This window comes from Xiphophorus hellerii, chromosome 13, assembly GCF_003331165.1.
Source record: "Xiphophorus hellerii strain 12219 chromosome 13, Xiphophorus_hellerii-4.1, whole genome shotgun sequence".
NCBI classification, from domain to species: domain Eukaryota; kingdom Metazoa; phylum Chordata; class Actinopteri; order Cyprinodontiformes; family Poeciliidae; genus Xiphophorus; species Xiphophorus hellerii.
This window is the reverse complement of record NC_045684.1, coordinates 22,688,125-22,705,446: the sequence shown is the minus strand read 5'-3', so window position 1 is coordinate 22,705,446 and position 17,322 is coordinate 22,688,125. Positions and strand designations below refer to the sequence as shown.

Here is a 17,322-nt window from a genome sequence, read left to right as displayed (position 1 = left end):
ATCTTTGCAAAGAGAAACCATCTCTCTTTTTCTCAGAGAAAAAGGTGGATGGGAAATTGATTTGAAACAGCTGCATTGTGGGGTTACAAAAAGATGTCAGTCCAGACTGGAAGTAACACTTATGGCATGTCAGATGTTTTCCATTTAAACTTTGAAAGATGAAGATTCCTTTAGTTTTGGGACTCGTGTTGCCAAAAACGCTGAAACACAACATGCAGAAGAATCTATAAAGAAGATTTGGAGCAATGGGCTGGAGTTAATGGGGAGGGTTATGACTAGGATGAGGGGTAGTCCTAAAGTCTCTAATCTTGTCTAGAATTTTTGCAAAGGAGTTGAAACTGAATCAATAACAGTCCAGGAAATAAATGTTTGAGTTAACCTTTCTATACAACAAAGAGACGATATACCATCAACTAATCCATGTTCAGAGGCTTCAGTCCTTCAGTTCCCATTACCAACAAAATTGAGAAAACTATGCTTCCATATGCATCCACTCCACATGTTTCTGTGTAAACTGTAAGTGAAAGAGGAAGTGAACAAAGTGCAACAAGTGGTGATAATCACACACATATCCACAGACATTAACCTGTTATTGTGTTTCTGGGCCCAAGGACACATTGTCTGACTTGCAGAAAGAACCATACATGTGCTTTCCGGGTTTGCCTGGTGATGTCCATAGTAGTTTTGTGTAGAGAGTAGCTGATCCACTGCCTTTCTACAATCAACTGGTTTGGGTGCCTGTCCTGCTAGTAGAAATTTTGCACATTTGAAATGTGAAGGTTGAGGAAATTTTGCACAAATTCTCACTAATTTGTTACACGTTGGCCTTTTAAAAGGTGTTAAAATTCAGACTTTGGTTTGTAGGGATGCGCCTGTTGAGTTTCGGACATTCGTCAGCTGCTTGAAGGTTGCCCTTTCCGTTCCAATATGAGCCAGTCATTTAAATCCACATCGGCTGTGGGCATCAAGGGCGGGAAGAGTTCATGCAAATTGCCAAATATATTATCAGCTAGCAGAGTGCGAATTCGGTAGACCTCACGTATGTCCAGTTAGTAATCTTAACCGTGGAACGCTCTTTAGTCTTGCAATCTTGCTGATAGGAGATGACTTTGCAGGGTAAGGCTTCACTCACAGTGGGGAAGGAGTGGAAGGTTAAAAGTCAGCTGAAATCAGAACAACGTGTTGGACTTTTGCTTTGTGTTCTGTGAAACCTCAATTAAATAACCTCTTTCTTGAGGACTCGTCATAATAGTAGCCTCCGGAATACGGCAATACTCCAAACACTACAATATGCAGCACATACTGAGAGGACAACAGCATTTCTATATGAGACACATCTATGTCGTTAGGTGTGCTGTTTGAAGGATGCAGTAAAAACATGCCAAACCCCTGGCAGCCCCAAATAAAACGAACAACGTCCACCGCCTACAAACTGAGAAGCGAGAAATGGAAATCTACTTCTGAGAAACGGGTTACGTCAGCAGAACCTGAGTGCAAAAACAATTCACATCCGCTGAGCATTATCTCACAATCTCTGCATGCCTGTCAATGTGCGATTGTGTCGAACCAGTTCGTCAGGTGGTGTTTTTTTTTTTTTTTTGTCGCTTCGGGAACAATTAACAGAGAGACAAGGATCAGTTTTCCATAGCAGGTACGGCATTCCACACAGTCAGGGGAAAAAAAGATTCCCATTATTTGCGCTGAGATGGAGTCCAGCAGACTGTGTTAGCACCAGGAAGGAAGAGGATGTGGTCGGACTCGGCCTGCAAAATGCTCGACTAGTTATTTGTCAGCAAGAAGTCCAAACCAGTGGACCAAAACACAGGGAAAGAGGAGAGGAGGGGGGTGGGGGGGGGGAGAAATCCACTTTTGCTAACACACACATTCTTTTGTACGCCTGTGCAATAAGCAGGGACGCTTGAAGCTGACTAAGATAGAGTCAGCATGGGAATAAAGTCACCAAAAAGAGCTTACAGCAGGTCTTCACATGACCACACAAAACACCAACAGACACAACAAACTACATAAGATGACTTCACTCTTATCTTTTTTTTTTTTTAAAAGCTGTTTTGTAGATGACTAACTCCTCCTTCCTTCCTGCTGTCCTCCTACCTGGACTCTGTCTGTCCACACGTCCCGGCAGACGAAAGCTTGCAGCTTTTTGCCGCTTGGGACTCGGGGTCACCGACGGAGAGCCCTCTTCGGTCAACGCGCTCTTCTTCTTCTTCTTCTTCGTCTGGATGCTGTTCCCCATACTGGGGCCGTTCCTAAAGTGCGTCTACAGCATCTTGACTCCTTGGTAACTTTACGTCCGCGTTCACCAGCTTGAGTGGACGTCGGCAAGGCATTCCTCAATCCCGCCAGTCAAACCATTCCCGACGATTCCACCCTTCCAAACACACCGGGTTGTTGAGTGTTTGAGCTACAGACCTACTGACATCATTCCTACAAGAGCTCTTATTAAACATGCGGATCCAGAAAAGAAAGCAGAGGAAAAAAACACACACACACACCCACACACACAAGCGCATTCAAATCAGTCGAGCGTCTCGAAGCTGACACCCAGCTGCTCTTGTGCATCCAGCCGCTGACGGAATGGCAACATCCAACGCTGAGACGCACAAGTGTGTTGCACGCGTGTGTGTGTTGCATGTGTGTGTGTGTGTGTGTGCCACTCCCACTCCTCCTCAGCCTCTCTGCGCTCTCAAACCGCGCCTTCACACATCTGAGCACTCTCTCACGCTGAGCTCCATCGTACGGATCATTCAATAATTCACACGCTCCTCTTCCTCCCACCGTCCCGGCGTCAGAGGCGATCGGTTGTTTGTGCTGCCAAACATTACAAGCGCAGCCGGCAGGTCATGTCCACATAACTTGGAGGAACCCAGATTCCTCTGTGTGTGTGTCTCTCTCTCTCTCTCTCTCTCTCACACACACACACACACACAGAACAGGGAAGGTGAACCGGCGGGAAGAGAGCGGCACATCAAACGTGCTTGTCCGACGGAAACGTGAAACCCGTAAACAGCCACGACGTGCTTAATAATGCGCTGTGATTTTTCTGAACGCACACATGCAGACTCTGGTTGAGGAGACGCAGGCCAGAGAGCCAGTCCCACCGATCAAAGCTGGCTTTGAGATGAGAGCATTCCCACTACGTTTGGAGAAAATACAGACACGGAGCCAGATGGTCTACACGAAAAAGATAATGGGGAATTTTGGAACCTGAGGTTGTTGTTTTTTTTTTTTAAAGAGACCCACCAACACATCAGTGTCTTTTCTTTTTTAAAGCTGAACTCCTTCGGTGGCTTTCAGAAACGTTCAACCCGTTTGGACCTTCTCGCATTTGTCAAGTTGGGACTGTGGATGGAAGTCCCAACTCGACCAAAATTAGCATATTTGCTAAATCCGACATATTTACGACAACAATGTGCGTTCATTGATGTGCACAATAGGTCCCATTTAAGTAAAACCGATCTTGTTAGCAACCACTTTATATAAAATGGATTTTGTGGAATTTTCCGCCGTATACCAACGCAACATAGTCCATGTTGGTAAACAGGAAAGGCAATTAGGTGTGATTTTTGGCAAATAAAAAAGAAAACCTGGAAGCGGTTTTGTTTGTGTCTAATTGCCAGAGATGGGAAATAAATTCAGGAGCAGTTTGTCGTTACGACAAAAAGCTTTCAGGTTATGTAAAACTCGCTGCGACTTAAGTTGTTAAAATGAGATGAATTTGATATCTATTTGTAATGAGAAACTTTCTCATTACAAATGAAAGTAACTTATGTCTTGTTAGTGTTAACAAGACATAAGCACACGCTTCTCTGAGATTATGACTTTTTAAAAAGGCATAAATTTCCTCCCTCGCATTCTGCTTCTTCTCGCCTGCTTTCTTGCAGACGACACACAAAAATCCCAAGATTTTTGTGTGTCGGTTTTAATGCTGCTCCCTTTCTTATTTAAAAGAGAATATATTTTGGTTTTAATGAGATGTAAATGTTTTAAGTCGTTTTTAAAAAAAAAAAAAATCTCATTAAATTGAGAATTGAGATCTTGACGGGTTTTACATCGCGTTATGACGGAAACATCTTCTCATTTGAACGAGATGCTGCTCCTGAATTTATTTCAAGGTTTTTGCAATTAAGCACTTCGGGGAGCAGGACATGTGTCTAACGGTACTAAAGTCCAGCCAGAACGTCTCGATTGGATTTAAGTGTAAACTTTGACTGGGTGCTCTGTCCATCTGTCCATACTTGAAACCAGGTTTTTAATAGGATTGTTCAAACATCTAAGAACAGGAATAAAGGTACTTTACTTTGAAGGGGAAGCATTATGTGTTTTCAGAGCACAATCAAGAAACTATTTTACCTTTAGTTGTAATAAATAAAAGAAATTTCACTTTGTAATTTAATGCCTTGAAATTGGGTCTCTGTCTCTTTAAGGAAAACATGCTCTTTCCAATACAGCAGTGGTTCCCAAAGATTTTCTGGAACCCCCCTTTGGATTACAATAAAATCCCCCCCAAAAAAGAAAAAAAAAATCAACTGGGCACACACATCGTTCAACCAGACATAAACCTATACACATATTTTGTTTTCAAACTCCACTGAAGTTTATTTCACACTTCAGGTTGCAACAAAACAACCTGTTACAGTGAAACACAGTTGTGTAACTGTTTTTTCCCCCATTCATCCATACCGCTTCCCAATGGCACTGCACCCCACCTAGGGGGCGCGCCCCACACTTTGGGAACCACTGCAATACAGGAAGTGGTTACAACTTTGCTCCTCTGTTAACTGTTTAACGACGTTTTACCAGAGCTGCAGCACATGCAGCAGTTCCACCAGGTGGTTGCTAATTGCTGCTGGCTAGTCTGAAGGAGCTGATTGGGGGAGTCGCAGGGGCGGGCCGCTCTGTGAGGCGAAAGCTTGGAAACTGCGGCTGTGAGGAGGAGCCATGTCTTCAAGGCAGAGCTAGATCCACAGAGGTGTTTCACACAGCTGAGTGGTTGCTGCAGGAGACTTTAGGATTTCTCAAACACGCATGAAAGGATCAAGGCAAAACCCCAGGCATGTTTTTGATGAATAATAATATTCTAACATGATGTAGATCTCAATGTTACATAATACTGACCCTCTAAGTTACTTTGGAGTTTGTGATATTCAGACAATCCAGTGAACAAGATGTAGTTGAACAGACCAACAAAAAAAAAAAAAGCAAAAACGTCAAAAAGGTGCAATGGTTAAGAGGCGCCGCAAATGCAAATATAGCAGCTCCTGTAATTCGCAGATATTTTTTTTTGACACTCGCAGCCGGTGCAGCCACTCAGTCGCCATGACCTTCATTCTGGAGCTTCTGAATCGACACCATTCACCCAGAATCACGTCGGAGAGAGACGACAAGGGCGAAGATGACACGCGCGCCGTTCCGGACGGAAGTCGCCGCTTCTGACCTCCATGTGTAACGCGAGATTTCTCCCAGGAGCCGAACGGGAGCGGGAGCGGAGGCAGGGAGAGAAAATGAAGCCGCGCGCTCATCAGAGTGGACGCCATGTTCATGTTTTTTTCTCCCAGACGTCTCTGATGTGCTGAGAACAACCAGAGGAGATGAAATTGAGAAGTAAAGCGGATTCGCAGTGATGGCGGACCGCGTTGTTCACTGAAAAACTGATGTGTCAGATTCACATTTAAAAATAAAAAAAAAACTGCAAACTGTGTGAGGTTTGAATTTAGTTAAGCTAAATTCAAACACCATGAATGCAAGTGTATTAAAAAAAAACCAAACATCTATATCTTGTAAATTATGCTAAGCAGAAAGCTAAATAATAAATTAAGTAAATGTTACTTTTTGTCACATGTACTTAATAAAAAAAGTAAAATGAATTAATTTTTCTTCACAAAATGTAGATTACATGAAAAAGTTGAGTAGCTTCACCTTTTTGTGACTTAAATTTACTTATTTGCGTTCATAGATCGGTGAATCTTACTCACTTTGAAATAAATCCTACCAGATGATACAACTACGATAACTCACTTTCCAAGCACATCAGAATATTTAAGTAAAAATGAGAAGGGACTACTTGATATATTTAATTACCATTAAAAGTTTGTTTAGTCAGTGTGGGGCAAGAATACATTTCCAGTGCCTTGTTTTTTTCTGGTATCGATTGTTAATCCGAGAAGCGGGAAGAGTTTTTCTGACGGTGAAACATGGCTGCTTAGAGAGAAAGAGGGGGATGTATCTGTGCAGGACGTTACTCAGCGTTGGTGTTGGGCTGTAAAGTGATCTGCTATCATGCGGCCTCTTAATGCAGAACCGCGCCCAGTACATTTGTGATGGTGGAGAACCGCCTCAGAGAGAGAGAGCACTCAGACACCCCGAGCTGCAAAGCGCCATGCAAAACATGCCCCAGATCCATTTCAATGGGAAAACCATCAAAGTCTGTGACACATGTCACCATTAGACAGGTGCAAGAAACTCGCAGGTGAACAACAGTGTGTGTGTGTGTGTGTGTGGACACATTAAAGGACTCCGGTGTGGAGACAGGTTGCTGTCAGGGAAAGTGGTTGTCAGGGTTACCGTTAGAAGCGTGAAAAGACGTGAATGCTTCCCTCTGTTTCTGCTCCTTTCCAACACGGTCGACGTAAACGGCGCGGGAAGACTTGTTGAAAGAAAAAGCAATCATCTTTCTATCCGTCATTCTGCTGCCTTTGCTACGTTTGACCTTGATTCATGTCTTTACGGACGAGTTCTGAAAGCCAACAAGTCAACTCAGTACTCCCATCTAGTGGCAAAGCGCTGCCATCGCCATTGCAGTTCAGGTTGCTGTTGAACCTGAAGAGGAGTGGAATATGTTTGATTCATGAACAGATTACAAGAAATATGTGGACTTTACATTCTCTTCATGCAAGAACCACAACTTTGAATGTATCTTAGTTTATGATGTTATGTAATGGAGGATAACAGCAAACATGTTTTGCTCTGGTTAACCTTTTGAACGACCATTCCTCACATTACTTAAGTGGATGCATACTTGGCAACAAAAATTATTTATTTTTTGTTGACTGGTGATATTGTTGTTTTTTTTTTCTTCCTCCCAGTACAAAATAATTTATTGCTTATTTATTTTATTTCTTTCCAGATTACAAAATATTCTTGCCTTCCTCTAAAACCAAATAAATATTAAAAGCTGACAGTAGTGGGAGAACTCCCATTGTGTTGCATTCATAAGTAAAACTGCTTCCGATGCAGAATCCTGAACGTTTTTTGCGTGGATGAAAAATAGCTTACACATTTCCCTTTGGTTATCTCGTAGGAAAGAAAGTTTCAAGGAAAGTTATTGCGTTTTTCTTTACGTTTCAGGTGGATTCCTGACTTCTAGTCCTCCGAAGCAGCAGTGCAAACCTCAGCGTTGCGTCTGGACTTACTGCCTAAGCTGGGCTCTAACATGAAGATGTGAATATAAGGTATCACTTAATCCCCTCGACACGCTGCGGCACAAACAGGCGACTGGCGCCGGTGTTGACGAAGACGTCGGTCTAATCTCAACACAGAGCATTTTCAGTGAACCTCAAAGGGGATGAAACCCAAAAGGCTAATCATCTCCAGCAGCAGAGAGAATCATCCGCCCAGTCAAAGCTTCTGCAAAGCGTGCCTTTTTTGCACACCCTCTAAGGCAGGGGTCTCAAACTCCAGTCCTCGAGGGCCGCAGTCCTGCAACTTTTAGATGTGCCTCTGCTGCACCACACCTGAATAGAATAATTAGGTCATTAGCAAGGTTCTGGAGAACTGATCTACACAAGGAGGAGGTAATTAAGCCATTTCATTCCAGTGTTTTGTACCTGTGGCACATCTAAAAACTGTAGGTCTGCGGCCCTGGAGGACTGGAGTTTGAGACCCCTGCTCTAAGGTGTGAGCTTCAAACACACACGCACTACCACCGCGAGCCCAGCAGGGGGCAACGGGAGGCGCCCAGGTACATCACTGCTGCTAAATTTACTGCCAATTGTCGATGTTGCGACAATTCCCGTAAGGCGCACTGAGCCGCATAAGATAAACATCAGAGTTCGCGCGTTTGTGAAGACACAAGAGACCCAGAGACGCAGACGATTAAGCAGCACTTCTTTGAGTTCGAACATGCAGAAATCATCAGAGGATTGACGATTACTTTGCTAAAGACGGATTGAATTCCCAGGTTGTTCTCTCATTGTGTCGCCTACCCTTTCCACACAGAGAGACTCAGTGGGAAGGAATAAGCAGAGTTCAACAGGTGTATTTGTTAATCCGTGTTACATAAGAGCCCTCCCGCCCCCCAAACACACACACACACACACACACCCCACACACACACACACACACACACACACTCGGACTGTCCTGAGGGGAAATTAACTGTGTATCTCAGTGTAAACAGAGACCCACTCCCTCAGTCCAGGCTGATGTGTTCCAGCTGCTCTTCCACCACTTCAAACATCCTGCATGTCCAATGAAACAAAACATTATCACTAACCCTATAAAGAAAAAGCTGCAGGAATTTGGTGAACTGCCCATGATGTCTATTTGGTTTGCATCTGGGGTTCTGTTTGGTAAAAGTGGACACAGACCGGTTTAAATGTGCTTTTATGAAACAGGCTTATCTGCAGTAAATTAAAAAGTAGGGCTAACAAAAAGTAGGAGACAAACATGGTCAAAATATTTCAACGAGATGACGTACGCTGTTGTCATTAGGATGACTTAGTGTGATAAAGCAGGTGTTAGCTATTTAATTGGACGGCCTTGAAACCATATGTCTGAGACTCTTATTTTGAAGTGTGAAAGGAAGTAGTTCTCGAGTTGCCATGTTTTGTTGACAAATTTGACATCTTGGCATTCTGAGTCGAAAATGCAAAAGACTGAAATGAAGAGAGAATTCCGACTCGGAAAGTCTAAAGTCTCCAAGTTTATTTTTCAACATGGCTGCCGAGAATATAATGTGTAAACTGTTTATCAACACTTCTGACAGTATGTCTTTCATGAAATCAATCACATGTACTTTCAGTGGTTAAATTCATAAAACTGGGAGAAATGGCTGCACATTTACAGTCTTGAATTGGTAGTAGTAACTAGTACCACAACTAGCTGGCTAACTGTTAGCTGCTAGCAATGCTAAGGCCTGTAATCTGGAGTTTCCTTTTGGCGCTAAACTAAAAGGCTGCTTCACAGTTCTTTATGGCTATGGAGCTTATTCAATCAACCCTACTTCTCAATACAATATTTAGCCTCTGACAATTTGATTACCCACAAATTATTTTAAAAAAAATTAAATAAATAAAATGTAAAAAAGTGCCGTCATAGAAACTACAGTGATGCTACCAGACGTTTTAGAATGTTTTGCCTAGCACTGATTTAGCCTGGCTAAGGATATCCACCTGCATTTTTATGTGGTTTATAATGATGTTGTCACCACCTACTGGTATGGAGTAAATATTACATAACATTTTCAATGAGTCCCACAGACAAATTTAATTGAAAAAAAGATTGGTTCTATCTAGACTACATAAAAGTGTGGCAACAAATAGTGAATTTGTAGAACTTTCGGCTAAATGTGAACCGGATTTTAACCAAATTTTAGGACAGATTCTCCAAAGCTGAATAAAGACAAACTTTCAACCATATCTTCAAAAGATATGATTGAAAGTTGTACATGCAGACTCTTTCTTTAAAAGCCATTGCCACAGTAAATGTGATCAGAGTTTGAAACGTGTATTTTATTTGCGAAAGCACATTCCAAAAAAAATCAGTGTTTTTTTTAATGCCGCTAGGCCACTGTTAGAATTAGACAACCATCAAAATGGCTCTAACCATTTTTCAGTATGTTTTGACATTTGCCGTGCCACACCCTAATGAGGGCGTGTTTTAGATTTACTCCAATCCAATACACAACCTTCACCGTCTTGGCCTTTAAGGACGATGAATGTCTCGGTTTTTATTGTTGCCTTGCTGTATTCCTGCCACAGTAACGCGTTGCTGGGAGACATTTACCTAAGAGCTGCACCTTCAGGTCTGCGGTGATGGATGAGGGTCGGCGGTATCTGCTTACCCAGGTAAAATTACCTCTCTCATTGGCTTGCCGCTGTGTGTGTGTGTGTGGTGAATGATGGTTGCACAGGGACATCATGGCGGGGTTGCATTAAACTTGTATACGCCGGCACACTTTCGGTCGCTGCCCTTAGCCTGCCAAACTGTATTAAAGCCGCTCTGAGTTGTGGCCTGTAATAGAACTAAAAGCTATATACAACGTTGTCTGCGTAATGAGACGTTGGCAGCTCCGTTGCTCTGCCAGGCCCTGTAATCTGCATTACAGTTTGTAAATCTACACACCCCGGCCGTGTTTTGTGATGTGGCAGCCACACACATGCATGTAAGGAAAACCCAAGCAAAAAGGAATGGCATGCATTACCAGCACGGTTTTACAAGGCCTGCATCTGTGACACACAGAGCAGTGCCCTACGCGTGCAGGAGACCATGTCTGAGCACACGGACGCACACGCGGGAATGGGAAAGTGACATCAGGATCCGAACAGCGCCATTCGTCACGTAGCAGACAGTCGCAGCGCTTTCTGTGAAAGGCCTTATGCTCGGAGAGGTGATGTAATGAATGCGGGCGCCGCCCTGAAGCCCCGGCAATATGCCGCTGACACACAAACACAGATACACCCGCTGATACAGGGTTGCACCCGTCCACGCGGGGACATCCGCGCTCGCGCCCGTAGCTGTCAACGTGAAGTGCAGAACAAAACACTTTCAGATGCAAATTGTTTTTTTAAAAAAGTAATAAGTTTGATGAAAACGTGAAGACTGCGAGACTTGTAGGGGTGTGTGTGTGTGTGTGTGGGGGCGTGTGTGTGTGTTTGCTCTGAGAAGTTTCTCTAATTAAAAAAGCATTGAGAGAGTGCTTCCCTAAGAGTCCTCTTTAGGCTGAATAGGGCTTTGTGATTCGTTGTAATCTCTCCCCTGCATCGCATAACTCTGGGCCCAATCTGGCATCCCGGCCGCCGTGCTTGCGGCCGGGATGCCGCAAGCACGGCATCCCGTGCTTGCGGCACGGGATGCCGTGCCGCAAGCACGGCAGCAAGCACGGCTGCTTCAGCAAGCACAGAAGCAGCCGTGCTTGCTGCTTCTGCCGCACGGCTCAGAGGAATTCAGCACGTAAAAACAGACCGGACAAACTGGACAGGACCTTCGACGTCTAACTGATGGATCAAAGCCGGACTGCAGAGCGGGCGCATCTGAGGCAGAGGCGAATCAAGACGTCCAGCGTTGACAGGAGGATCAACAAGTTGGCTTCACTGAGATACAGGGAGAAACGAATGTCTGGTCCGATTTGAAAAAAGTAGAAAATCAGCAACACAAACACAATTAAGTTGACTATTTTAGTTAGTTCATGTAACAACATGGCAAGAAAAATCTAATGTCCTGCAAACATATTGGACACTCAAAAGGGAGCCTGAAAGAGTTCAAATCTCTAAAGTACAAACTTCACCAGAGTGCACACTTACGCAAACTCTAAGACATTCTGGTGAAAGGGAACATGTCACTGCGGCATTGTCGATGGCTGCTATCACACTGTACATGTGTCCAATTTTCCAAAACGCCAGTTGGGACTGAGCCACTTTTTGCCATCTCTATGTGTTTTTTGAAGAGGTTAATCTACTGAGGCGAAGGAAAAGTCAGCCAACCTGTTTAACATCCCTGTCTTGCTAAGAAATGTAGCAACCACCCTGCATCAGAAGTAGGGGTACACCATCCCTCCTTAATTTCGGGTGATCGGCAATCGGCCGATACTGAAATGTGAAGGTGATCTAATCCATTGATCTTATCTATTTCCACAAAGGTCTGAACATTAGCCACTGTCCTCTTATTGCTCTGCCATAAGAGAAAACTGACTGGCCACAAAGTCAGTCAGTCAATTATTTTAAAAAAAAATCGCAATTGGCCAAAATTTAAATCGCCTTGTCAAGTTTTTTAAAGATCAGTGATTGGCAAGAAGAGCTACAATCGGTGCAACCCTGATCATCTGGCATAGAGGCAAAGCCATGTCATAGGGACGGTCTATTGAGTCCAGTGATCTCTAGCTACTGGTTTTAAGAAAGTAAACAAGACGCAGAAATCATTTCAGACAAGAAGAGTAAGAAGGTGAGATACATGATTTGTTGGCCAAGCATCACGTTTTTTTTTTTTACCAACAAAAGCAAATGCCTATTCTTGGTATTTGTTTGGCCAACAAATGGATAACTAAACTGTGTTTGTTCATCATTATTGATTTGACAAAATGCCTTGGTGAGTCTCTGACACAGGCTTCATGTATATTGGTGTCAATGACGCACGACATGGCTGTTGTCTGACACTGTGGGCTTTATTTTTGAAAAGTCACATCTGTGTGGCGTATTGCTGTCTCCCCTTGTGATTATGAATGGTTGAAAGCAGCTCGGAGTCTGGACGTCTTTGTAGTGATAATGTACAGCTTGCATGAGGAGGCCATTCTAAAAGGCTCACACACCGATGACCTGACATTCCTGGGTTTCGTTTTCTGCTGGAGAGCAGAATTCAGAGTTTGACCAATTATGGCAAGTCACCCAGATCCTGAAGAGTAAAGGCAACCTGACAGTATACTATCACCATGTCTAAACGCTAGCATGGTGGGGTTTTTTTTTATTTCCTCAAATGCTGTTTGTTTTACACCAGCAGCAATAGCAAAAAAGTTCTCCCTCCGTCTCATCAGTCCATGTAATTTTTTCCTAAAAGTCTTGGGAAACACGTTGTGTTCTTTTTGGTTAGAGGGAGTTTTGCCCTCAGAAGTTTCCCTTGGATACTTTGGGTTAGAAGTTACTTTTGGTCGCCGACGTACTCTTGGAGTAACTTCGGAAGGATTGCCACACCCGGGAATGTTCTCCACTGTTACAGTTTTCACCATTTATGTGTTTTGGCTCTTACTGTGGGCTCGTTAGAGTCCCCAACTCTTGGAAATGACTTGGTAACTTTTACCAGACCAGAAGATAGATGTCAATAACTTTGCTCCTCATCTGTTCTTGTATCGAATGGCGTGTCTCCGTATGACATTGTTTAGCCTACGTTATGTTGTCGGTGAAGTTCTATTAAAGCAATTTCTTGAATTTGCAAGTCGAATATTAAACCATTTCAGCACAGATTATTTTATTACAAACAAAAACAGACACGAGAGTCAGAGAGTTTGACGTTCTCCAAAATGCAGTGCTATTTTCCGTGTGCCATTTTCACTGCAGTCAAGAGTTGCTTTTGTTCTCGCTGGAATCCAACCCTCAGAAGACCTCCAGGTCTGCAGAGTTGTAGACCACAGGCTAGTTAAACTAAACCAGAAAAACGTGTTTAATCGCCTTATTTTCTGATTCGCCAAGCGTGGGGTAGTGACATTGGTATGGGTAGATAGGTCTCCTAAAACCACAAAGAAGAGGAAGCGATACAGATCAGTCCTCTACAAGCTCAGCTAAGTTGGACAGGAAAGCAGTGAACGAATTCTGCGGTTCATTGAGTTGAACCAAGTATGTTAATGCAATGTTTCTTCACCTAAATCTAAAAATGACTTCAGGGAACAAGCTGAAAGTCCTAAATATAATTTGTCCTATTTGACTTTGGCCTCTTCAGTCTGTTGCCTGTCATGCCTCTTGACGTGTTCTCCTCAGGCTCACGCTGGAAAAATCCCTGACACAAAATGCCAAAAAAACATGGTTCCCACACATTTTCAGCATCAGCCTTTGACCTCTGCTAAGGATTTATTAGCACTATTAAGTTATTAAACTGTCAACTGGTTCAACTTTGGCTTCTAAAGGAGACGCTGTCTGTTACCCATCCAGAAGGTTGAGGATACTAATGAATCACGGAAGCCCGTCGTTTTGGTTGGACAAGTCAATAAAAGTCCTGAATTCATGACAATGACACAAACACACACACACACACACACACACAGGCACACCCAGAACGACAAGAGAGAAAGGGAATACTATAGGGATGGAACAAAAACAGGAAATGGCGAGTGTGGGTAATCTCTTTGCTGCCGAAAAAGCAAACGCACCAGTAAACAGAAAAAAGGGGATTAGACCCCTGAGTCGCATCAGTGAGTCACTGGCCAAAATACAGATGTGTAGACTGATGTCTTGACCAAGAATAAATCCCTCTTTACATTTTACCAACACATTCCTCAGATGTAAATCATCACCGAGAAGGCTGCGATTAAAAGGAAAGCCACAACAAAGTTGCCAGAGAAACGAGAAAGACTTAAAATAGCTGATCTACAAAAGAAAAAAAGTAACTGCTACAGGAACATCAATGGCAGACCCTCAGTGAATGGAGAAAACCTACACAGGCGTACTTCCTGTCAGCCAGTAACAGTGATAAGATTCAAACGCAACAGTTCCCTTTGTGTCTAACCATTTAAGAAAGAGATAAATTGTGTGTGTGTGTGTGTGGGGGTGCGCGTGCGTGCGTGTGTGGGTGTGTGTGTGTGTTTTAAGCAAAATCTTTTTGTGAATTGTAAAACTTTCACTAACATAAAAAAAGACAAAACAAAAAGGTGTAATCGTGGATGTGCCCAAAAAAAGCACATTTTCTCCATCTTATTTATCTCACCGAAGCCTATACACCTATATATTTCATAAGAGTCACTTACTAAAGTTATTATAATAATAATCAATGGAAACGAGGGAAAAAGTAAAAGTATGTAATTACCTAACAGATTATTTATGAAATGAAAGTAGAAACAGACAAAATGACAAAGTTTCGGTCTGGAATAAAAGTGTAAAATGGCAAAAGGGGCCTTAAAAAATAAATATACGGGCATGTTTCAATAAATTTGACATGCGTTCTGATGCAGCTGTCTGACTTGAAGTATTTCAGTAAGCATTTAGTGATGCTAAATGTTATGCTTTCATGAGCTATAAGTGGAAAATCGACATAATTTACAGATATAATGGCCTGACAACATCAGTCTACATAATTAGCCTATAATCTATACAACAATGCGCTTCAATAGGTGAACTGACGTACTGAAACAGATTAACTTTTGGGATTGATTGACCTGTAGCGAAGTATCATAAGACCAAACACGATGACCTTGAAAATAATTTTTTTCCCCCTCCTGGAATCATTTATGTGCAAGTGTTTCCATCCATCCATCCGTTATCTTACACCCTTAACCCTAGTGGGGTTGGGACAGGTGCTGGTGCCCATCTCCAGCGGTTAACGGGTGAGAGGAGGGGTACACCATGGACAGGTCACCAGTCCATCACAGGGCAATGTGCAAGTTTTTCAAGTGCAAAACATAAAAACAAACCGTTTTACCCCTATGAGAAAAAAAGATTTGGATTTGCTTTTTTCACCTTCCTGCTGAAAATCTGCTCTGTAACTTTAACGGCAGGAAGAGTCCGTGTTGAAGTTTGCCCTGTGTGTGTTAGCCGATGGGGAGCTTTCTTAATTTTTAAATGTTTCCAACATTCAAAATCGTCGCAGGTTTACAACACCATCATGACACTGAAGCTGCAGTGAAGTGAAGCATTTACAGAGAAGCGACGGCATGAGAGGGACACTAACCCTTCGCGGCGTCGTGGTTGAGAAGTCCCGGTTTATTATCCGCCACCCCGGTGGGAGTACGGCTCACCCCGTTGCCGAGGTTCTTCTTCCTCCGGCTCTTCCTCAACCAGCTGAAGGCCTGTCCCAGGGAGCCTCCCGACTTCTTCTGTCCACGCTGAGCCCTCGCCTCCTTGGCTAAGATCTCAGAGATGTCCCTGGGCACCAGGTCACCTGTAGACCTCCTCCGGGACATTGTGAGGTTGGTCCCAGTGGGTAGAAATCTTCCCCCCCACAACACTCCCTTCAGTTGTCTCCGCTTGGAACGATTCACCGGGTGCGAAATTTCTCTCCAGGATTCGATGAGAGTCACTCTCTGGCCTCTCCCCTGGTATCAGTTCTTCCTGACCGTCCAACCACCTGGGATAACAGTGAGATCAGCAGGATGAGACACACAAAGTGGAGCCGGAGATGGAAGGCGTAGGGAAGGGGTGAGCGAGTGAGACATCAAGAAGAAGAGCTAGAAAATAACCCAGGCTGAGGGGAAAAAAACAGACACCAGACTCCAGCTGCACTGCGTTGAGCATGCTCCCGTTGTCCAGCTGAAGTTTTCACATCCCTCCCACACCCATCCTGCACAGGCAAGCCAGATCTTTGTACCGTCGCATTTGCGAGCGCACATGCTGCTCAAACAAGCAGAAAAGTAACTGAGGATGAGCTGGAAGAGCAGAAAGAGAGCGAGGAAAAGCCTGCCGTTTGACTAAAACAGAATCAAAAAGGGTCAGAGTCAACTGTGTGCTTCCTCTACCTGTCGTTGCAATCCAAACATGTTTGCTTTTGCTGCATGACAATCTGCAAAAGACACTATCTTAAGCAACTTACTCAGCGAAGCGTTCTGTCCTCTCCTTCTGCTGCTCCTTGCTTTTTTTCCCCCCTCGGCCTGAGAACAGCTTTCCAAGGGATAGGCGAGTGTGCGTGTGTGTTTTTTAGCAGAGTGAATGAAGCTGCATGCTCTGTGAAACAGCCTGTCCCACCCCTCTGCCCGAGAGCCAGCCTCTCCTCCACCCTCTCGCGTTGCTGTTTGCAGTCGGCCCCGCAGCTCCGGCGCTGCCTGCTTCCCTCCACATTCCAAACTGACTTTTTAGCTTTTCGGTGGGTTTTTCCTTCTGCGCTTTTTGCACGTTTTTGCGCCTTAGCCTTTTGAATTCTTTCCAGTTACGGTGCCAGGCGGCGGTGTTTGCTGATTTGAGATTGAGTTGTGCATTTATTTTGTGGGAGAAAAAGAAAAGTCTGAATCAAATATATCAAGAAAACTACTAGATTACGATTGAGATGTTTAGTTTTCCTGACGCTGTCCCCTGACCCCATGCAGCCCAGAGGAAACCTGACACCTCTTGTTAAATGTGACACACACACGTAATTAGGGAGACAGGTAGGGTGAGTCACAAGGGGCCAGTTACCTGTGAGTCTGTCATGTTTTACTTGCATTCACGTTTAAAGCGAACTTTGTGGAAGAAATCTGTCATGAATTACAGATTGCTCTGTGGTATGGGGCTGGGTGGGTGGGCTGGTGGGCAACGACACCAGAGATGAGGGGGCTGGAGGTAAGTGGTTTGTAGCTACTGAAGCAACATGGTTTATTTGATTACAATAGATAGATAGATAGATAGATAGATAGATAGATAGATAGATAGATAGATAGATAGATAGATAGATAGATAGATAGATAGAAACCAGAGTACC

The 17,322-nt window shown here is 43.7% G+C and overlaps 1 protein-coding gene across 5 annotated transcripts in view; it reads right to left on the bottom strand.

Moving 5' to 3' along the window:
• Nucleotides 1-16,619, bottom strand: part of nhsl3 (NHS like 3) — a 43,081-nt gene extending 26,462 nt beyond the window's left edge. For 2 of the 5 annotated variants that reach the window (XM_032580885.1, XM_032580886.1), the window contains exons 1-2: nt 16,462-16,618; nt 15,604-15,999 (exon numbers count right to left, since the gene is read on the bottom strand). In XM_032580885.1, the coding sequence (XP_032436776.1) occupies nt 15,604-15,835 (232 nt within the window). In that variant the 5' untranslated portion in view covers nt 15,836-15,999; nt 16,462-16,618. Of the gene's footprint in view, nt 1-2,112; nt 2,907-15,603; nt 16,000-16,461 lie in introns of those variants that run through there. The other 3 variants (XM_032580887.1, XM_032580888.1, XM_032580889.1) reach the window with 2 other exon arrangements.
• Nucleotides 16,620-17,322: the final 703 nt, after the last annotated feature.